The following is a 23,872-nucleotide window of genomic DNA, read 5'->3' as shown; positions in this document are numbered from 1 at the left end:
AAGGAAAGAAAGTTGGAACCAAGGGAGCCATCTCTAGATGTCAGGGTGTTCGGTGTTGGTCAGCAGTAGGAATTCAGTCTTGGAGGGGTTCAGCTTAAAGTAAGCACTGAACATCCAGGACTGGTTCAATGTGAGGTAGGCCTTGAGCCTGTGAATGTGTTCGATGAAGGATATCTTGAGGTAGATATGCATGCCATCAGTGAATTGGTGGATGTGGATGTTGTGTGGAGTGAGGAGTGTTCCGAGCAGTTCCATGTGAAGATTAAATCACGGGGACAGGATGGAACCTTGCAGGACTCCACAGGTGACTGGTAGAGTTGGTGATCTGGAAGAATTAATTTGTACAAACAAAGGTTACTGAAATGTGGTGGCAGGAGAACACAGTCTGGAATTGTAAGGGGACGGTATATTCTTATCTGTGTTTATCCTGCATTTCTCCTTTTAAGGATTTGTCAAACCAACCTCATTTGAGATCAAGTGCACACATGATTAGCAGCGCTGGAGCGGAAGCAGATTGGAGTTGCCTGCCCAGTTTCCCGTTCTCAGCATTGTTCTAAGCCCTCAGGAAAATGAAGAAAAAGTAACCCAAAAACCGTATGAAGAAACAATCCAAAAAAGGCAAATAAGCACTGCACCTCTTTGCAGGGAAAAAAAAGGTTTATTGCATACAAAAAGGTCTCTGACGATCCCATAGTGCCGAAATGACACAGAGCTCTCTGACTTTTCAAAGGGTTGCATCTTTTTTTGGCTGATAAGCCATAATTAACAATACTAACATGATATGATATGGCATTTATAACGTGCCTATACACAAGTGTTTCAAGGCGCGATGAGGCAAGGGAGGAGTAACAGAGGGAAGACAGACAAAGATCCTACTAGGCCAGGTGTCATTCTGCTCGCGCAAGTGCAATGGAAGGAGGAAAGGGGCGAGTGCGGGGGGAAGGGGAACATAATAATGAGATACAATATAATCTCTCCACCCTTATTGGATACCACCTATATAACATGCTAATACCCCTATAGTCTCTGATAGTCTCTGGACCAATTGGCCACATCTAATCTAAGCCCATTCCCCTATACACATGGTTTTCTACATCGTGACTATTAACTCCAGGAATGGAATGCATGTTTTTACCTTATTGACACAATAATATATCGTAACCAACACGTGATGTGCACCCCTCCAGCCCAGATGCGATCAAAGTAAACTGGCGAGATCAACTCTGCATTAATGGACAATAGGCCTTCTCATTATACCAAATGCTGTGGCACACACAAGTTGCCTCCCCGACCAAGTACTTCATTTATTAGCATCACCTCTGCTCCTCCTATCCCAAATCTCACAGAACATTCCAGACACGGCTCCCCTTTTATCTCATTCGGACCCCAAGTGCCCAGTAATCATGGGACTGTGGCACCACTCTTAAGTCTGAATTTCAAGGATTTATTTGCTTTTGTTTGCGTGTCTACTTGTAATTCATGTTGGATGACTGCTCTTTGGGGAGGGCGGTAGCGCTCTAAATCTTCACCTTGCCCACTGGTATCACAAAACCTTATGCTCTGCTCCCATGAGGGCGCATCACTACCAGTTCTCCCCACAGCTCACATTCTGGTCCCACCCCACTCAGGCTCTGCAGCTGGATAGTTAGCGTTTATCTGTGTACTGCGGGTGCCTCTGACCTCAGCTTCTCTCCTGGGAATGCAAAAGGGGATTTGCTTTTGGTGCAAAGCTACACAGAGCCACACCTCCACATCAAGGCCTGCATTCTATTCTTTTCAGAGTATACCAGGCCTCAACTTCCAATATGTCGATACTTCTGCCATGTTAACATGCTAACCTCACTCCTACCATGGTACCTTTCTGACTCCATCTTTCACCTGTTTCAACTCTTTCTGCACTACCGTCCATAACTTCAAATACATCAACTAAACACTGGGCCTATAATACTGCCCTACCTATAACCTCTGCAACTGCAACAGTAGTACATTTGTTTCTATTTCTGTGTTGCTATATGTGAGCATCTAAAATGTGTCAAACCTAACTAAAACAATACATGTGTCGTCTGCTACGCAAACCTCAGTCTAGTTCCACAATATTTCGGTAGAGTGGGTTTTTCTCCACCTGAACCCCTTTGACTGGCTGGGAGGCTGTACGTGCATCCCAACAGAAACATGGGGACAATGTACGGTAACCCAGGAACTGGGCAGGGCCTAGCACAAGTGTATGGGGAGGTAACAGGGATTTAAATGGTAGTATTATTGCAGATTTCCTTGAGCACTGAGAGAGATTATGGTTGGTCTCATTAATTTATGAAGCCTCACTATGAGTTAGCTGACATTATGAGTGGTGGGTAATGTCAGAGTTGGTGTTGGGGGTTGGTGAGGAGGGGTTGGTGGGTGAATTAATTTTGGGAGGGAACAGTGAGTGGTTGGAGCTTCTTGTGTAATGTTATAAGTTAATAGTTTATGTCAAGATAATGATTCTGGCTGTCATTTTGATTGACAAATATGGTCATTATATTGCTCACGAACACAAATGTAACTCAATGAAAAGTATGCCTCCAGAGGTGCTTGCCCAATGATGCATTCATCTTGCCCTTCAGCAGTCCCAGTATGGTGTGGCATGTTTCCCCACCATCTTCATCTTCAGAATCCTTGGTAGGATGTCATCCTGGGGAGACATGGCACATGCTTGGGTATGTGCATGCTGTGCAGCCTTAAACATGCAATGACTATGTTATACATTAGTTCCTCACTGGTCCATGTGTAGGCCCCAAAACCCCAACACCCTCTCAATTCATCCCTGGGAGTGCGAATAGGCAACATTTGAAGCCATCACTTGCAGTGTCTATGGATTCTAAATGGGTTGTATGAAACATGGTAGCTGGGGATAGTGGAAGTCATTTCGAATTTAGTGAGTCAATATGTATTACATGGATGATACATCACACATGCAGTGATTGGGGTGGGGATCACTTGGACACTAAGTCACACACATGTTCTTGCCAATTTTACTAAGGTGTGTGTGTGTGTGTGTGTGTGTGTGTGTGTGTGTGTGTGTGTGTGTGTGTGTGTGTGTGTGAGGTGTTGCATTGTTGCGGATTGGCATATATTGTATGCTATGCCTACAGCCACCTGAGGCTTCCTGCAATTCCTTCTGAGACTTGTAATGCTGCTTTCCCCTTTTCTAGTGATTGACACACAAGGCCCGGCAAACAAGGCCCCATCCTGTGCCTGTCAGTTTGACATTTTACATTGGGCCCTGTGCCATCTCATTTGATAGGATGGGAATATGTATGTGGGAAACAGTGATGTGTGGAATCTGCTAACATGACAAGACTGTGCAGTATTTATACCCCATTGCTCACTTTGTCCATTTCGTTTGTACTGCCTCACCATATCCCTTTCAATGTCTGTTTTGGTGTGCGTAGATAGCATCCATGTCCACTGTGCTCTGTGTCCATAGATCCTAGCAAGATGCTGTCACATTGCCCCATGTCCTCATGGATTGAACCATGGTATCATGCGCAGCAGTGGCTGATGGTGAGGCTTGCATCACAGGTAGTTTTGACCTACAACTTATGAAGCTGCTTACTGTTCCTTCTAACCTGCTCCTGACATGAAGGGACACCAATGCCACATGTCTGCAGTCCAATAGGCTAGCACATGGGGAATGTGGCAATGACATAAAAGCATTGACAGCTTCCGGTAAGGAAGGGAGGTAGGTAGAGTTCATTTGCGGCATTGCCTAGTAGTGCACAAAGCATCTATACCAGCATAATGGAGGAGCTAACACAGTGACTGAAGAAATAAACCACACAACACCAACACAATACATTTACAATCACAAATAAAAATAAATCACTCATTTCCACCATATTAGAACAAACCGGTAAATACGGTTTAACAGCTTCCTTATTTCTTTTGTGACAGGTGTTCTATTTCAACTTTATTTCTTGAGGCAACTTCAGCGACTTTCATTTCCTGAAGAGCTGATTCCAAATGAAAATGTTCATGCCAAAGTAGGTTGACTTACGACTTAAGTTTCGGCTATGTTGCATTAACCTCTTTGTCTAGCCTTCATCAGGACCAAATGATTTGGCAGTCATATTGTGGCTAATTTAATATGGGTCTGCCATATGCCACACATGCTTTTCACCATTGAAGGCATTCATCACATCGCTTAGTCCGGATTCATTTTCTGGAAAAATGTGGGCTTCACCCATTGAACACAAGAAATTCTGTCGGTAGAGGCTTGCGTGATGCACTTGCAAACTATGATCAAGTATTTACTTAGTAGATGGTCTCACACAAGAACATTGTGGCCACCAAATTTCAGATTGATAAGTATCGTGCTTCTTTTTTTGTGGTGTGGGATCTGGCAGAAATCACTCTGGCCACATTCGATTCATTTATGCCACTCTGTTTGACTGGATCATGGTGGGCAGATGTGTTATAATCTCATGGTTCATGCAAGTGTAATGCGCTGTCCCTCAGTGAGGGCCCAGGCTGATGGTATTACCCTATGTATGGGCAGCCACTGCAACTGCAGTCACCTGTGCCTTTAACCTGGTAGGTGTTGGCCCTTTTGCTGATGTTGTAGCTCTATACAATGCCCAAAGAAGAGCAGGGACTCCTGGATTGCAAGATGTGCTGCTGCTAGATACTGCATCTTGTTGGCAAGTGTTTTGTTGAAGGTGTGGTCCTTATATGCCCTTTTACCACCTATCACCTTATCTGTGCTTGGATTAGCTCCACATTTTGTGTTAATACCAGCTGGAGTGGTTTATTTGTTTGCATTAACGTATGTTCAGCTATCGACTTCAATTGGCACGTGTGTAGCGGTATTACCACCTGTTCATGTGTACTCGTAATCTTCAGGACTGAACAAGCAGACAGTAATACCATTACTGCTAGTTTTTTCTGTTACTACCCAACTCTTAATGTGGCCCGTAGACTGAAAAGGTTGATGAGACCACAATATATTTATTGGGAATATTTCTACTATTCAAATTTAAAATAATAATAAAAAATGTCTGCTGGGTTATAATCTCATCTCTTTACTTTCCAACTAGCTGGAAGACGCAAATGGTTATTACACAGGAATGTAAATGACAGAGCAACCTCCTCAAAGGAAACATTGGTATGTTATAATTTATTGTTATCAATTATTGTTCTTTTATTCAAATATCAACGTTCATGAAATACAAGTGTTTCCAGATGGCTAGGAGGCTTAAATGTTAACTACAGAGGAATGTAAATGACTGTTCCACGCAGATAACAAATGAATAGTTCTCTGGGATGAGCTAAAAGATAACAGCAAGCATGGAAGGCCTCACAGATGGAGAGTAGAGTGGACAGAAAATAAGTTTAACACACACACATCAAGTTTTGGAGACAGCGCCATCTAGATATGGCATACCATTCAAAAGATACTCTAGGCAATGCTAGTCAACCTGTGGCCCTCAAGATGTTTATGCCTACAGCTCACATGATCCCTCAACATTGACTATGCCGGTCAGGGCTCTTGGGAGTGAAGGTGGTCACCACTGCTAGGGTGGTATCACAAACATTTTTACTTTTCCAGACAAATGAAAATGAGACTAAATCAGGCTGTGAGGAGTAAATGCAGCATGTGTATTTATGACAGCGCAGGAAAACAGGAGGGGTTTGGTATTTTGGTATTTTAGAACAATCATGCTCTGCTTGTGTTTCTCTCAAAGTGAACCCTCAAGATGTATCATGAATTTATCAAGAATTTCTGCACTGTGAGCTTTTTCCTGCTAACTAAAAAGGTTTTCCTGGCTTAATGTCTCCTCTTTGATCGACCCTGTCAGGTTCAACTTGGGTCCTTCCTCTCCTCTATCTCTAAATCTACCTGTGGAGTCCCCGAGGGGTCTAACCTCTCTCCTTGGCTGTTCAATGTATACCTGGCACTTCTTGCCCACCACATTACAACGCTCTGCCCCAACTTCCAGTGCTATGCGGATGATACTCAGCTAATTTTCAGGCTGCCCTCAGCCACCTCTTCTCCCTCTCTCATCCCCAACTGTATGTCCACCATCCAGGAGTGGTGTGCTGCCAATGATCTCTGCCTTAATGCCAGAAAGACAGAGATTCTCCTCTTCGGCACATCCACCCCCTTTCCCAACCCCCTCCTTTCCTCTCACTCTCTGGCCGGCCTCTCTTGGCCCTCCTCCTAATCCCACCTGTGAGGCAAAAAACCTCGGGTTCATCTTTGACTCCACACTCTCCTTCTCTCCCCACATCTCTGATGTCTCTAAGAACTCACACTACCAGCTGCACCTTCTCAGAGGTATTCTTCCTTTCCTCTCCTTCCCCAGAAGCTCACTGTCTCTAGAGCTCTAGTTCTCTCTAGGCTTGCCTATTGCAACAGCCTCTTTCTAAATCTGCCTGCTCCTACCCTCCGCCCTCTGCAACTAATCCAGAACAGGACTATGAGACTTGTCCTTGGCCTCAAGTCCAGGGATCGTATCTCTCCAGGCCTGAAATCTCTGGACTGGCTCCCAGTGGCTGCGAGGATTAAGTTCAAAACACTCTTCATTGTCCACAAGGCCTTCTGGGGCCTGGGACCTCTATACCTTCAACTCTCTCTTCCTAAATACCTCCCTTCTCGAGCTCTTCGCTCATCCACACCCAACTCCCTCAGGGTCAGTCGCTTCTCCAAGAAACAAGTTGGGGGTAGATCTCTTTCTTCAGCTGGGGACTCACTCTGGAACAGCCTCCCTGCCTCCCTGAAACTTGAGGAGAATCATCTCTGGTTCCAGAAGAAGCTCAAAACCTTTCTCTTTGCTTCTGCTTTTTCTCCTCCTCTCCCCTGCTGACTTCCTGGCTGATATTGATACTGCACTGGTCACCTGGCCACCCTCTGATCTCGGGCACAGGACCCTTCCCCTGCCAGATGCTTACCTGCACTGCCTTCCTGGCAACCCTCGCACTTGTGGACTGTTTCTGTTCCCCTTAAGTCCCACTACCAGCACTTGACACCTGATGTCTGCTTTTACCCTTGCACTTGCCACGAGCTGGCCGTACTTTACCTACTGCTATTTATTTTATTAACCCATGTACCGCACTGTACCCCTTCCCCCTTCCCATGCACTTGCGCAATGTGAATGATACTTGGCCTAGTATGATCGTTGTCTGTCTTCCCTCTGCCCCCCCCCCCCTCCCTTGCCTCGTTGCACCTTGTAACACTTGTGTATAGGCGCGTTATAAATGCCATATCATATCATATCATATCATAATGATGGACCTCTCCGATGTCAACATTCTTATTTTTGCCATTACCATTTTAGCAGGAATCCGTTCATATTGTTTCTTTTACAAAACAGCGCATGCCCGTTCACACTGTTTATAGTAGGGTTGGCTGCATGTATTCTTTGAAAAGACAAACACACTGCCCCAAATTAAGCAACCAGTGGCCATAACCTGTGACCTTCAGTGCCTGCAGACATGTTCTATAATTCATGCAGGAGCGCTCCATGTACGTTGAAGGCTAGTCCGCGCGCATGCACCACACAGCCCAGCTCCCCTTGCACATCTAAGCCGAGGATGTGAGCATTGAATTTGACCCCTTAGACCTGCAGAGCAGCAGGTTGTACATTACAGATGATGGCCCAATGAATGGCGATCAACTGCCATGCTGAATTTGCATGCCTAACTTCATGACGAGGGTTGAACATTTAAAAATAAGAAAAATACTCTTTTCTTGTGCATGCCTGTATTAGTCTGGCCACTGCAAGGATCTGTAGAGAGCCTTGTCTGCGTTGCACATGCCCTGAATCGGGCGCGCGACAAGGACGACAGGGAAGAACCACCACTGGGAGTACTTTGAGACTAAGGGATTCGCTTCGGGATCCACTTTGGACACCCTTGAAAGCACAGCTGCATGAGCAAGTGGCAAAGGTAGCGTGTCTAGCTGGACTGACAGCCTCCAAAAACTGCTCTTGAACCCAGGCTACTGTTGTTACCTGCAATATCTATATCCTATGGAAAGGAATGCGTATAGAGACATGAGACGCTGTTTTCGGTTCAATCAGAGCAGACTAAGGCTAAAAACCAAAGCTCAATCTGTCCAAAGGAGTATATATGGCTCGTGGTTGCAGGCATTTTACTGTTAGGGAGAGTGATGGGGCAAATGAAATGACAACCAAGCTCAGTGATCATTACATGCTAAAAGCTGCCGTCATTCACATGTTCTCAAGATGCTCTGTGATTTTAAGCAAGGAGGTCACATGCGAGGTATGTATCTCCCTTCATGTTTCCATTTTTTCATTGGTGATTTATGTAAAAGAGAATGAGGGTGATTTACTCACTGGTTGAATTATTTATATGCAGAGTGAGAGTGTTTTACTTGGACATCAATTTATTTAGAACTGAGACAGAGAGTGATTTACAATATGCCCAAAATACATGTTTGCAGAGACTCATGATGTATTGTTTGCATCAGGCGGCACCCACTTTACGCCACACCCAGTACTCTTTTGTTTATGCAATGCACTTAGGCCATGCCCCCCCTCGTTAGAGGCCCCACCCACAATTTCACTTCCCACTTAAAGGGCATGCTTTCTTCTGCAGTGGACGTCATGCATGTAACATGTGTGAAATGTCTATTGTGCAATCAGGGACATCTTTTCACCAAAATGCCAGGGGTAGCGGAAGTGGTACCACATGACCCTTGACCTGTGATGACATCACATGAAGTGATGGAATTTGACCCCACCCTCAAGTGACATCACAGGAACTGATGGCACATGACCTTCAGATGTGTCTAACACCCGTGTTTCCAGGCGCTCTCATTTCAGCCAGATATAAGAAGCAAGGCACAGAGGGAGGTGTGATTTGTCCACAATCACAAATTTGGGGTATGTTATTTTCCAGATTTGATGTGGGGCCTATATGTGAAACATACATAATGCAGTACTTGTAACAGGGTAACCGAAAATCTCTAACGAAGGCTACAGCTAGAGTATGAAACATCTATATATCAATGGACACAGAAGTACTAGTTATCTGTGACATTGATTTGTTAAACAAGCCAAAAAAGCACTGACCTGGGGAGGCGTGCGCTGTCTGTTTAACCAGAAGAAAATTGCTGCACGAGCAAGGCCTGAAAATTAAATCATTGACCAGAATTTAATATCAACAAAATTCCCTGATTATAAATGTATCTATGAGTCAGCTACCTCTACGATAGAAGAAACCTATTGTGTAAGCTGAGGCCGTCTGTTTCCAGGTGCATTTATCTTTACGTTATGTGACAAGCAACCACATGTTGTCCCCCACAAACCAGAGCCAAACATAACACCTTAATGTCCTAGGTTTTGATACATGACTCTTCCTCAATCTTTTTTAACGGGATGAGGTGTGGTGCAGGGGGCTGAGCTTCCCTCAAGAGTGGGGCTCAATGCATCTACTGTTTTTAGAACTCTTTGTGTGAGGGGCGTTATTCAATAACCCTCCCACCCCAAGGACCGGCCCATGAATTAAGCTTCCACAAAGTCCTTTCCATGAAGGAGTTTGAGTGGGGAGGAGTGGGACACTCCATGGATCTCTCACTTCTGAGACTCCTTGTCCAGCGCTTATTTTCTTAAACAGTGTTGCACCAGAGCAGGGCCCTGGTCGAGTTTGCGGCCCCTCTCAACCATTAACTTCACACTTGAATGCGTTCAAGGTGAGCAGAGCCCAATCAGTGTTGTAGCACCAAATGTGCCCTCTAGTGGCGTAACACAAGCTCTGGGGCCCCTCTGCAAGCCATGCTGAGGGCCCCCCCCAACTCGGCAACAAATCACAAGTCGCGCCACACCCTGGGCCGCCCTAGATTACCACGCTTGGGCAATACGCACAAACGTGTTGCTGAAGGCCTATGCCACACACTGCACTAGGAGAAAGATATAAATATGTGTTTTAATGCAATATACAGCACATTTTATGAGAAACATTTACTAAAAAGCCACAGTGTTTGCTATTGCTGTGTAGGGTAACAGCAATCCAAAACATGCAAGTCACCAACAGTGCACATGAACATTAATGCTTTGCTATTAAAAATGCCATGCCACAATGAAAACATGTCCAACTGGCTGCACAATGGAGACCAGTGTAGACACATAATAACATTACAGTAACATTAAGACATACCTGGACTGGTTGCACCAAAATGCCAGTCGAAGCAATAAGACTCATTAAGAAGAGAGCACACATTGAAGCCTCTAACAACACAGCAAAACTCTTTTAAATCTGCAAGGAACTGGCCAATCCTGTTGCAGTTTCTACCTCTCCTGTTGCCTCAACAGGACCTCTGTATGGCTTTAGCCATTCGCTTCTCCGCTAAAACGCAGGACATCCTGTCCACTATCTCCTCTTCCTCTCCCTCTCCCTCTCCCTCTCCCTCCTCCTCTCTCGGCCCCCTTTGGCCATCTCTCCCTCTCTGCCTCCTTTCTCCTCTTTCTCTCTAACACCTGACAAGGTTTCTAGACAAGTCCCATCTATGGATGTGTCATCGAAACAGGTGCTCACCTGCTCCTCCAGAACCATCAAGGACCACATTGACACAATCCAACCTTGGCCGATTTCTGTAATCATTCTTTTGCCACTGGAACGTTCCCATCTCCCAAATTCTTGGAAAAGTTGGCCAACTGCCAGCTTACACTCCACACTGAATCTGTTGGTTGTCTCCATGACCATCAGTCTGGCTTAAGAGCTGCCAGAGGCACGGAAACTGCTCTCCTGAACACCTGTGAAGATTTGATCTCTAACCTTGATTCCAGCATTCCTTCTATCCTCATCATCCTGGAACTGTCCTCTGCTTTCGACACGGTCAACAACGCCATCCTGATCAATTGACTCTGTGAGAACCTGGGCATTATGGATCGGGCCCTGGGGTGCCTGACCTCCTTCCTCTTGGACCGCCCCTCCCAGGTCCAACTTTGTCCCTTCACTTCGCCACCTCTCTCTACATGTGGCGTTCTCCAGGGCTCTATCCTGTCACCCTGGTTTTTCAACCTCTACTTGGCCCCTTTGACCCACCTGACCTCTACCTTCTCTAACTTACAGTGTTATGCTGATGGCACTCAGCTTTCCTTCAGGCTCCCCTCAGCCTACTCTCCTCTCTCGCTCATTCCTGGTGTCATCTTCAACTCCACTCTCTCTTTCTCTCCTCACATCTCGGACGTTGCCAAGAAATCCCACTACCAGCTGTACCTCCTCAAAGAGGCTCTTCCATTTTTCACTTTCCCTCAGAAGCTCACTGTCTCCAGAGCTCTGGTTCTCTCTAGGCTGCTCTACTGCAAGAGCCACTGTCTCAATCTGCCTTCTTCTACTCTCCACCCTCTGCAACTAATCCAAAACAGGACTGTGAGACTTATCCTTGGCCTCAAGCCCAGGGACTGTATCTCTCCAACCATGTAATCTCTCCACTGGCTCTCGGTGGCTGCAAGGATCAAGTTCAAGACCCTTTTCATTGTCCGCAAGGCTTTCTGGGGCTGGTATCTGCACTACATCCAACGCTATCTTCCAAAATACCTTCCTTCTCGAGCCCTAAGGGTTAGATACTTCTCCAGGCAGAGAGTGGGGGAGTAGATCCTTCTCCCCTGCAGGCTCCTTCCATCCGAAATGGCCACCCTGACCCTCCCAAACTTGAGCCGGACCACCTGAAGTTCCGGAAGCAGCTCAAAATATTCCTCTTCTCCTCTGCTTTCTCTCTCTCTCTCCCCTGCTGACCTACCTATCCGCTGTACCAACTGGTTGCTTGGCTACACTCTGTCTCACTGAGTCCAGGCTCTTTCTTGATCAGTCACCCTTGCACTGCCTCCAGGCCTACCACACAGTTAGGGGCTGTAACTGTAACCATACAGTCCCTTGTTCTCCTTGCACTACCCAGAGCTGCGCTGGCCTGGCGGCACTTACTCAGAGTATGGCTGCCCTGTTTTCCCCTCCCCTCTCCCTTGCACTTCCCCCCTCCCTTTCCCCTTGCACTTTTCATTCTCGCACTTGCGATCTGACTGACACAAGGCTTAGTAAGATCATTTGTCTTGTCCTCCCTCAGTTTTCCTTCTCTTGTCTTGTCGTGCCTAAAAAACACTTGTGTACAGGTGCGTTATATATGACTTATCATATCATAACATATAATTTTATCACAGATGCCCAGAAAAATATACAGTGCCGCAGTAAGAAACGGCTAGACTGGCAAAACCCAAATGCCAGTGTAGCCAGGTAATTACACTTAGCAGGACTGCTTTATCCGAAATGCCCAGTTAAGAAAAGTCATACCAAACTGAGGAATGACTAGACTGGCAGCACCAAAATGCCTCCCTAGCCTCTAATACCACATATCATGCCTGCTTAGCATGGACCATTATGATTTATTGCACAACCACACCCCCCCCCCCACACATCCCTTCTCCCTCCCATCCCCTAACCCAACCTCACCTTGCCTCACTGGTAACTACTGGAGGAAGAGTGGGACTAGGAGTAATGAAGGTTACAGGTAGCTAGATCAGGCATTACCTTCATGTACCTCTACCTTATCCCAGTACTTGTGTATGAGGCATAGTGCCTCATACACAAGTACTGCCTCATACACAAGTACTGGGATGAGGAAGAATAGGGCTAGGTGTAAAGAAGATTACCAATAATTAATCAAGGCATTAAACACAAGTAGTGGTGCAACACCATTGAGCTGACTGGGCTTCAGCACTCCCACCCCCCTCCCCACTGAAATTGTGGGCTCTGTTGACTTGACCTGGCTGACCTTCAGAGCAGTTGCCGGACAGAAAAGGACACAGATGTTAAACGACATCTGGGTTTTGCCATTAACAAGGGCCCGGCCAGCAATTACTAGTGTACATCATTTCACTGTTAGTGTCTGCATTCAAATGCCAAATTTTTTAAGCAATTGAAATTGTGATGTGGGCTTAGTACTTGCATGCCAGGGGAGTGATTGGAAGGGTAAAGCGCAAACAGGGGACCAGTGATTCCCACAGCAGCCCATAAGTGTGTGCTTTCAGACCTTAAGGAGAGAGTTAACTGTTTGTAACATTGAAGCTGCACTAGAATAGTCTCATTAAAATGAGTAAAGAAGTTAGATGCCCCCACAGACATAGGTTTGGTTCTCCCCACCACACGTGAAGTTAGCACCTCTCCCAGCATTTTAAAGTTAGCCCCCCTGAAATGTAGGTTTTGTTGCGCCCCTGAACACAAGTACACACACCATTCACTATATATACAGACGCACACCCAGCCATCCATATATTTAAGTGTGCACCCTTTCACCATACAGGCACACCCAGACAGCCACCCGTACATGTAAGTGTGCAACCTTTCACCACACAGGCACACACACTCAGATACCTACCCATGCATTTAAGTGTGCACCCTTTCACCATACAGGCACACCCAGGCAGCCACCCATACATTTAAGTGTGCATCCTTTCACCGTACACACATACCCAGCCACCCATACATTTGTGTGCACCTTTTCACCATACACTCACACAGGCTGTCACCTATACATTTAAGTGTGCACCCTTTCACCATACCCTCACACAGTCACCTATACATTTAAGTGTGGACACTTTCACCATACAGGCACAACCAGGCAGCCACCTATACATTTCAGTGTACATCCTTTCACCGTACACGCACACACGCATACCCAGCCAGCCATACATTTGTGTGTACTCTTTCACCATACACTCACACACGCACATGTCATGGGTTGAGGGGAGCCATAATACTTCAAAAATACATTGGGCCTCATTAGGACCCTGGCGGTGACGGTATGAACGGTGCCGGTAAGGCACCGGCACTGTTCATACCGTCCCACCGCATTACGAGTTCTGCTCGCGGGTTCCTGACAGCCCGCCAGGTCTTACCTGGCAGGCTGTGTGCCACCCGCGAGCATAACTTGCAATTGCGCCGGCACCGTTATCAACGGTGCCGGTGCAACCATGCTCCCCACCCCCATTCTGCCATATTGGGCAGAATGGGGATCGGGAGCCCGGCAATACCGGCACACGCGAATGGGCAATTACCGCCCCATTCATCTTGTAATGGGCCGGTTATTGCCCAATCACGGGAGGCGGTGCCGGTAGCGAGAATGGCGGTAGCCATGCCTGCCATACAGGCACGGCTACCGCCATGCTCATAATGAGGCCCATTGTTTCTTTTTGAAGTCACTCTGACTTCATAAAGAAATTATTTCCTTTAAGGACTGAACCATATCGGAAATAATTTCTTTATGAATGCAGAGTGACTTCAAAAATAAACTATTTATTTTTGAAGTCATAGGACTTCCCCCACCCCATGACATGGAGGCCTCCAGCCTAGGGTCTTCATGTCATTGGGTGGGGGTAGCCACCGGACATTTTGTATTCACTCTGCCTTCATATTGAAATTATTTCTGTTACAGAAATCATTTCTTTAGAAATGCAGAGTGAATTAAAAAAGAAAATGTAAAAGGTCCGGCCCGGACCACCATATGAGTGCAATGTCCATGATGATTATGCCACTGCAAGGGCATGCACTACTCCAAGTGAAAGAAGCAAATATGTTTGTTAATCAAAGCTTAAACGTTTCAACTAGTGTAGAAAGAAGGGAGTGGGGCCTGGTTCCTAAATATACCAGCCATTAGTGTTGGTTGGTGAGTTGTTTTATTAGAGGGTGTAAATATTTGCCACAAGTATGCGATTACGACCGAGCAAAGCGAGGGGGCCAGAACTAACGAAAACGGGTTTGGGAGGTTTGGGGGAATTCTTCCCCCTCCCATGAGAAAATGGTTTGAATAATGAGTTAAAATGGTGCTCTACACAGCACACTTTCTGTGAAAATGTGGGTAAAAGGTCAGACAGTTTGCAATCGGTTTTGTAGGGTGTAGGGTAACTCAGGAAAAAGTACAATAGATGCAAGTCACCAAAAGCCACTAGCACATTTCTCAATGCATTGTCATGCTGGTCCCTTCAATATTTTCACACTGGCTGTGCCCATACATTTTCATGCTGGCTTTACCAACATATGCTAGTATTTCCATATAAGAACATATTCATGTTCACTTTGAGATGGTTTTTACAGTATCATTACTGGCACTAGGCACAAAGCTGGCTCTGATGCCAGTAACCCTATGTAAGAAAATGCTCCCATTGGTTTAGCCATTAAAAGTGACACGTCACAATAAGAAAACTTGTCCAAACTGTTTCTAATGTGAGCCAGTCTAGACCCATAAGATCACTTATCATCCTTGCCTCATCATAGATGCTCAGTTAATAAAAAGTCATGCTATAGCAATAAATATTCAAGCCACTACACCGAAACGTCAGTCTAGCGAGGTAATACTACTTAGCATGCTTGCTTTATCGTATATGCTGAGTAATAAATGTAATGCTGCAGTAAGCAATGGCTAGACTGTCTGTACCAAAATGCCAGTCTAGCCAGGTAAGAACACACATGAACTTGGCTTTGCCGAAAATACTAGTAAAACCTGTAAAGTCAATAAAGGATGTGATCCCCAGTCTCCCAGGGCCTTATATACACACACACACAGGCACATGCACACACACACACTCACATTCCTACTCATTCACCCACCACTCACTGACCCATACGCCTTCTCTCGCATCCACTCACATTGCATTCTCCACACAGACATGTACCCATCCAGAACATTGAAAACACACTATCACATTCATACTCTTTCACCCACCAGTCACTCACTCATACACCGTCTCTTACATCCACTCTCACTGCATTCTCCACAGAGGCACACACCCACCCAGAAAATTCAAACACACACACTATCACATTTCTTCTCATTCCCCCTCCAATCACTGACACACAGCACATACATACATCCAACATGCACTTCACACATTCAAAATACACATCACATTTTATTTTTTTTAAAACCCTTCTCAGATGTTTTCCAGCTTTGGTCCGCCACTCCAGGCCACCCTCAGTTTCTTCGTGCTGCTCACAAACAGGAACCAGGAAACTGGGAGAGAGTACTGCTTCCTGTTTGTGAGCCGCGAGGAAGCCGGAGGAGAAGCCCTAGTGAGAGCTTTCTTCTCGCACTGCAAGCCCCGGCGCAGCCCTCACCCAAGTGGGTGAGTACTGGTCTGGGCCCCCACCCCAGATCTGGTGAGGTGGTGCCCTTCGCACCACAGGGGCTGTGGGCGCCCCTGCTAGACCAGTGCCCAGGAGCGTCAGTTTATTTTTTTTATTTTTTTATAATGCAGGGCTAGCAAGGGAGACTGCGGGGGTAGCAAGGGAGACTGCAGGGGTAGCAAGGGAGAACCCAGGGGTGACGGCTGCAAGCCCCGGTGACCCGCAAATGAAGTTCCTGTGCGCAATGAAGAAAGCAAAAGTGGGCCAGAGAGGAGCGGTAAGTGGGGAGAGAGGAAAAGTGAGTCTGGGAGGCGGGCACATGACCTTGGGAGTTGAAGGGAGTGGAGGGACAGAGGCGGAAGAGGGCAGCTGGAGTTTCAATATGGATGCATTTCAGAATAGGCACCTACAATGAGCACTGGCAGATTAAGAGAATTGCAACTGTACCTTTTTTAGGACTGGGCAACGGTTTTGGCTTTGAAGGAGGTGATGGAGAAAAGGCTGGGCGCTTGATGACCGGTCGAACTGTTTCAACATCATCATATTCCTCGCGTTCATCACTGCAGTACAAAGAAAGGTGAATTTTATGACTCACATTTTCTGTTATTAACTTCCACAGTAACACACAATGAACAAACACAGCTGTATTACATAGGACACATAACTGAACCAGTTAGCTTATGTGGGTAGTGGCGGTGGGGGTGGTGTACGGTGTGCAGGAGCGATACACCTTGATGGTATCATTGTGATGACATTCAGCAACTTTTGATGTTATTAGTAGGTATGAAAAGCTTGCCGAAACACTTTAAAACAAATAACATAGGCTCTATTTATCGGACCCATAAAACTACATTTGAAAAAACGGATTGACATTGTAATGTAATGTAAAACGCTGCATGTCCAGCTGTTATGGGCTCATTATGAGTTAGCCGGTATCCTGCCAGTAATTGCGGTGGGATACTGGGGAACTACCATACCATCTCCGCTGCCCGATATCCTGGTATTACTGGGATATTACAGGTGGTAGAGATGCCAGTAACTCCCCATTCCAAGGACTCCATGGCATGGGTTGCCCGAATCACCTGCACCGTGTTTTAACGGTGCCAGTCATTAAGGTATTTAACTGTAGGCAGGGGCCTAATCAACCGGTAGGTCAGAGCCCATACCGGCAGACTTGGAGGTGGCCGGTCCAGAAAGGTACCGGTATACGTTATTACTGGCACTTTATTTCCAGACCGGCCAACATGTAATGAGGCCATAGACTCGTTGCAGAAGAAAATTACTACAGATAATTACTTTATCATGTGGCAGAGAAACGTTAAAAGTACCTTTACGGGGACTTTCAGAAGAGAATGACACCTCCTTAAAGCAAAAGAGCCCACAAAGAGCATAAGTGAATTCCATTTGAAAGGAGCAAGAAGAGCAAGTGAACAAGAGCAGGAGGGGGCACAAGGGGGACGGAGAAGCAGGAAGCAAATGTGAAAAAGAGCAGAAGTGTCAAAAAGGAACATCAAGAGTAGTGAAAGAGGTGAGGCAGGGAGAGTCAGAGCATAGCTTTCAATTTCAAGGTGTGAAGGGAGAAGAGCCCACGGAGGACACTGAAAGAAGAACAGACATGTGCTGTAGAAGTAAGCATACGCAGGGTACAGATAGCAGCATTGAAGAGGGGCCAGAGGGGCCAAGACATATGCAGGAAGACTGGTGAAAATAGAAATAAAGCAGTAATCAATTTGCTCAAATAAATTCAGGCTTTTAGTAGCAGCAGAAATAAGAAAGGATTGGATTTTACTCCACGACCGTCAGCCAGCTTTTAGGCCCACTACTTGAACCAAATGTACTCCAGTGGGCACTAGAGAGAACATTCTAATGGCATTAAACAACACTCGGCCCATCATTCCCATTCCTTTTTTGGCAGCACAAGATACTGCAAACAATACAATTCTACTGCAGAGCCTCTCCCTAAGGGAGTGAATGGAAATATACGAAAAGGGCAGCTTTGCTCCCTGAAGATCCTTCTTCCAAAGGTCAGTCATTTCCTCTCAAACCTTCTCAAATTGTCATGTGTTGTACCTCAAGATTCAGCCCTTACTTTACTAAGTTTAAATCTTTGGTTGCGGCCACTGGCATTGCTTTTGACAACGTTGCAATGCAGTAATTTACCATATATGTAGTTGAGTACCAAATGGTTACCTGCCTGGAGGAAGATACAATACTTAATGGCATGCCTTGAGAAATTTCCAAGACGTGATGATTAACTCCTTGATACTCTCTGCTTAAATGGATCATATGAGGAACCAAAGACATACAAACCCTGCCACTCACATCGCAAAGTAACATGGTCACAAGAAAGTTCCAACACCAGCTATAAATGCAAAACAAAATCCTATGTTTGCTATATTTTCCCTGCAGGCTTTGTCAGACCCCTAGTTGTTACAAGGATAGATTATTGCAATAGCACTTATGCCAGCTACCCATTAAATATTACTATGCCAACTACAATTGATCCAAAATAGGGCAACCACCCGAATGGTACTATGCCTAAAAGGAACAAGACCACATTATGTAGGTGTTGTAATCGATGGTTCCCCTTCCGGAAGAGAATGGATTGCAAGGAATTATGCATAATTCACACAGTCTACTGGGACCTGGTCCTGTTTACCTCAGGAACCTCGACAACCATTGCATCATTAAGAGGCGGCCAAGATCGGCAACCACACACCTTTTGACTCAGCCAAGATTCAAGAAACAAAGTCATGGCTGCCAAATACTTTTTCAATTTTGTCCCAAACTTTGGGACAACCTAGCACACAACTTGAGATTGGAAAAGCACTATCTAAAATGTGTTAAAACTCCCAAGAAGAGGCAAATGGGGCAAGACAACCCAAACTGATATTAATTGCTTGCATCTGTCATTGAGTCACATTGGCCAAATTGAATCCTGGGGGGGCTTTGATATACAGACACCAAAAATTAAACACTTTATTTGTGATAGATGTCTTTCCTCCATCACCCAATTCCTTTACTCTCTTCTGTAGCCCTTCTTTCTATTCTCCACACCACTTCGCCCGCAGAGCTCTGCAGCAACATTGGTTTGCAAGTAGTGATATGATATGATATGGCATTTGTAACGCGCCTATACACAAGTGTTTCAAGGTGTGACGAGGCAGGGGGGAACAAGTGGAGACAGACAACGATCCTACTAGGCCAGGTGTCATTCAGATCGCGCAAGTGCAAGGGTAGAGGGGAAGGGAAAAGTGCAAGGGGGAAAGGGAGAGGGGAAAGTGCAGTACAGGTTTATTAGCATAAAGGATAAACAACAAGGGCCAGCTGGTGGCAAGTGCGAAATAAGTGGAGGCAAGTGCTGGGAAGGGGGGCTGTAGGGATACAGACACAGTCCCGCAGTGCAGGGGTTGCCCGGTAGGCAGTGCAGGGGAGAGTGGCTGGGCCAAGGACCGAGAATGGTGAGTGGCCCAGTTGCAGATTCAGTAATTCTTTCAGCAGGGGAGAGGGGGAGAGAAAGCGGAGGCAAAGAGGAAGGTTTTGAGGTGCTTCCGGAACCGGAGATGGTTCTCCTCAAGTTTCAAGGAGGCAGGAAGGCTGTTCCAGAGGGAGGCCCCTGCAGCGGAGAGAGATCTGCCCCCAACTCGTTGTTTGGAGAAGCGGCTGACCCTGAGGGAGTTGGAGGCGGATGAGCGAAGAGCTTGAGAAGGAAGATATTTAGGAAGAGAGAGTTGAAGGTATTTTGGCCCAAGGCCCCAGACGGCCTTGTGGACAATGCAGAGGGTTTTGAACTTGATCCTCGCAGTTACTGGGAGCCAGTGTAGTGATGTCAGTCCTGGAGAGATACGGTCCCTGGGCTTGAGGCCAAGGACAAGTCTCGCAGTCCTGTTTTGGATGAGTTGCAAAGGGCGGAGAGTAGAGGCGGGCAGATTTAGATAGAGGCTGTTACAGTAGTCCAGCTTCGAGAGAACCAGGGCTCTAGAGACAGTGAGCTTCTGGGGGAAGGAAAGGAAAGGAAGGATACCTCTGAGGAGGTGTAGCTGGTAGTGTGACTTCTTAGAGACGTCGGAAATGTGAGGAGAGAAGGAGAGTGTGGAGTCGAAGATGACCCCAAGGTTTTTTGCCTTGCAGGTAGGAGCAGGAAGAGGGCCAAGAGAGACCGGCCAGAGAGCTGCAGGGAAGGTGGGAGTGGGTGTGCCGATGAGTAGTATCTCAGTCTTACTGGCATTAAGGCAGAGGTCGTTGGCGGCATACCATTCCTGGATAGCAGAAAGACAGTCAGAGATGAGGGAAGGAGAAGAGGAGGCCGAGGGAAGCCTGAAGATGAGCTGGGTATCATTCGCATAGCACTGAAAGTTGGGGCAGAGAGCGGCGATGTGGTGGGCGAGAAGTGCCAAATACTGGTTGAACAGCAAGGGAGAGAGGTTAGATCCGTGGGGGACACCACAGGTAGAGAAAAAGATGTCAGAGAGGAAAGACCCCAGTTGGACCTGGGAGGGTCGATTGGAGAGGAAAGAGGTCAACCACGCCAGAGCCTGACCAGTGATACCCAGGTTATCACAGAGACGGTTGAGCAGGATGGTATGGTTGACAGTATCAAAGGCAGAAGAGAGATCAAGCAAAATGAGAACACATGGAATGTTAGAGTCAAGGTTTGAGAGCAGGTCCTCACGGATGTTCAGGAGAGCAGTTTCCGTGCTTCTGGCAGCTCTGAGGCCAGACTGATGGTCATGAAGACTACCAACAGATTCAGCATGGAGATTAAGCTGGGAGATGGCCGGTTTCTCCAGGAGCTTGCCCAGGAAGGGAGTGATAGAGATTGGGCGATAGTTAGCTTGGCAGGAAGGGTCAGAGGAGTGTTTTATATCACACCAATAAATTAAAAGAATCAGTAAATTGGCGCTTTACAGAGGCGCACAGTGAAATGCCCTTATTTACCTGCTTTGCGCATTTGTACAAATCAGGGGGTGTTCTGCACATTTTTAAGCACACCCCGTATTGAAAAATGAGATGTGCTTTAAAATGTAGAGACAACAAAGACATTCCCTTGTGACTGTTTGGAACAGGTGCAGGGGAATGCACATTGCATGACAGGGTCATTTTTTTTAAGTGGAACCGTCTTTGCCACTGATGCCCCAATTGCATTTCTATCCCTCAAAGAGGGAAAGGATATTTTTTGTCTTGTGTTTCATAATGCCAGGCTCTTGAAGGGCCTGTCACTGTGAAATGCATGGTGCTGGGAGCCAGTGATACATTAGAGACAGGAGCATGCCTGCAACGCTAACATATGCAAGGGGACTGGCCTGCACCTCTTTTACGCTGTGTCCAACCCCACTGAAATGCACAGGTCACCTCTTAGAAGCTGCCCTTTATGTTACTTTGTTTTTTTTCAGTTTGCCCTGCAGTGTTGTGGATCAGGGCTGTGCCTTAATGATATCTCCATCCCCAATTTGCAAACACTGTATGGTGGGGCCTGGTCAGGCACACCAGTCATGTAGGTTTTTTTCTCCAATTTACTTAGATTTTGGTAAAGAATTTCTTTTGCCGAAGAGTAGGGTAGAAGAAAAAACTATATAAATCATAGAAACATTATCAGAGTAATAATGAGCTTTAAAGAGAAAGAATTAAAGGAAGCGATTAGCGTATGACTAGTTTGGAAAATGCCGCTGCATGTATCATCTTGAAAGGATTAAGTGTTCTTTTAGCAGCCGTCCTTGCTCCTTCCTAGCATGTCCCTTCTTCTTCTCTTCCTCAGCTTTTATCCATTTACTCTACCGCTGCTGGGAAGCATGGTTTCCCTTCTGCCTCTTATAGATATATAGGTCTGTGTAATAGGCATGCCATACCTCTCTTTTCCATGCCCTTGCAGTGGGAGAATTTGGATACCCCCAGTTTCTACCAGGAATTAGGCACGCCACAGCAAATCTCGTGTATGTTTACTCTGGAACCGTTTCGTGTCCTGTCCCATCCCACCCAAGCTTGATGACCGGGATGGCTATCTGTACTTTATTTGCACAGATGTGCTGAATGTGATACAATATTTTAGCCTAGTATAATCATATCTGACAGGTTGATGCAAGCATACACACATCAGTGCCTGCCTCCTCTTCTTGGTATTTTGGGCGTTTAGATCTTCTCTCAATCCATATCAATGCAGTTTATCAGGGGAGATGTACAGATCAAACATTGATCTGTATTGCTGCAACTCATATTTGCCAGATCCTCATATATGGTTCATAATTCACTCATGAATTCTGTGTTGATTGGTACGATCATGCTGTCTGGCCATTTCTCTGCTTCTTCCCGAGGGATTATCTGCTTGTGTAAGCAATAGGATCTCGTGAAGCAGGGATATTTCGACTGTGAATGTTTTTGTTTGTTGTTATCCAGTGGGATGAGTTATCAGGATGGACGGAATTCCTATAAGTGAGGACAGATAGTCCTGTCTTCCCAAATATTTAAAGAAGGAGCTGACTGTAGGCCATATATTGTGATATTTGAGAAAATGTCTTAAGCCAAGGTTCTCCCATGAAATCTCCCAGGTGTACAGTCCCTCCTTGCTCTTACCTTCTGCTTTGTGGGGTGGAGTACATTCTATGATTCCTAAGACACATCATCTATCGAGCAGGTATTCAATAGTGTGGCAACAGTTCATAATTGTTTTTTTACAGTGAGCTTACCGTTGTTAAGTGGGAAATTTACACTGATTGTGTTAATCCTGAAGGTCATTAAGCATAAAGAAGGTTTGACCGTTCTCTTTAGCTTGTGGCAGTAATCATTGCTCACGCTGCCCAGTAATAATTAAAATGCCAACATTTGCTAGGGCAATGTGACCTCTTTTGGGCATCAAATTTAGCAATTTGCCTGTGCACTGGCTTCCCACAGTCCATGGCACTGTCTTGGTCCAGGGCCCTCAGGCCAATCTCCTCCTCTTTGATAGACGTTTCCCACACCTTATCAAGTTCCTTTCTTCTCCTGCTACTCCTACCTACCCCTCTCTGTCTCCTTTGCTGCATCCTTCCTCCGCCACCTCTCTGACACCCTCTGCTGTTTCTTTGGCCACTCTGCCGCCGCCTTCCTCCACCACCTCTCTGGCACCTTCCGCTGCTTCTTTGGCCGCTCTGCCGCCTCCTTCCTCTGCCACCTGTCTGGCATCCTCTGCTGCTTCTACAGCCCTTCTGCTGCTTCTTTGGCCACTCTGCCGCCTCCGTCCTCTGCCACCTCACTGGCATTCTCTTCTTCCTCTCTGTCTACCCTGGCATCTCTTCCTTCCTCCTCTGCCCACCCTCGGGCAGTTCCAACACTTCTGTTGGGTGTACCTCTTGCCTGTACACCTTCACAGAAGTCTTTCAAAGGTGGCAACCTGTTCCACATCGCTACCCTCAACTCTCGCTCCACTGTTAAACATTCCTCTGACATCTGCCATCTCCTGGAAGATCTTTGATTTGGATGTACTCGGTCTCACCAAGACTTGGTTCACGGCCAGCTCTGTCACAAGTTTTGACACTCTCCTTCCACATGGCTACAAGATCCTCTCTGCACCCAGAACAAACCTTCCCGGTGGGGGTGTAGCCTTGATCTTCCCAGAGTGGATCTCTGCGTCTGTTATTCCAATGCAGAATGACTCCTCCTTTGAATACCTGCATCTGCAGGCTCTCTATCTCTCCTGGCCTCTCTCTCACTGTGGCCACCATCTACAGGCTGCCTGGCCAGGACACCCTCTTCCTCTCGGAGTGGGCTGCCCTCTCCTACTCCA

At 46.4% G+C, this 23,872-nt stretch overlaps 1 protein-coding gene across 2 annotated transcripts in view; it reads right to left on the bottom strand.

Annotated features, from left to right (window-relative positions):
- Positions 1–23,872, bottom strand: part of LOC138577796 (FYN-binding protein 1-like) — a 565,956-nt gene that overhangs the window by 200,338 nt on the left and 341,746 nt on the right. For both annotated transcript variants that reach the window (XM_069649655.1, XM_069649656.1), the window contains one exon: positions 16,564–16,676. In XM_069649655.1, coding sequence (XP_069505756.1) covers positions 16,564–16,676 — 113 coding nt within the window. The remainder of the gene's footprint in view (positions 1–16,563; positions 16,677–23,872) is intronic.

This window comes from Ambystoma mexicanum, chromosome 1p (genome assembly GCF_040938575.1).
Source record: "Ambystoma mexicanum isolate Mex_15411 chromosome 1p, UKY_AmexF1_1, whole genome shotgun sequence".
In the NCBI taxonomy this organism is placed as follows: domain Eukaryota; kingdom Metazoa; phylum Chordata; class Amphibia; order Caudata; family Ambystomatidae; genus Ambystoma; species Ambystoma mexicanum.
The sequence above is the reverse complement of the archived record's forward strand: the minus strand, read 5'-3'. Positions and strand labels throughout refer to the sequence as shown.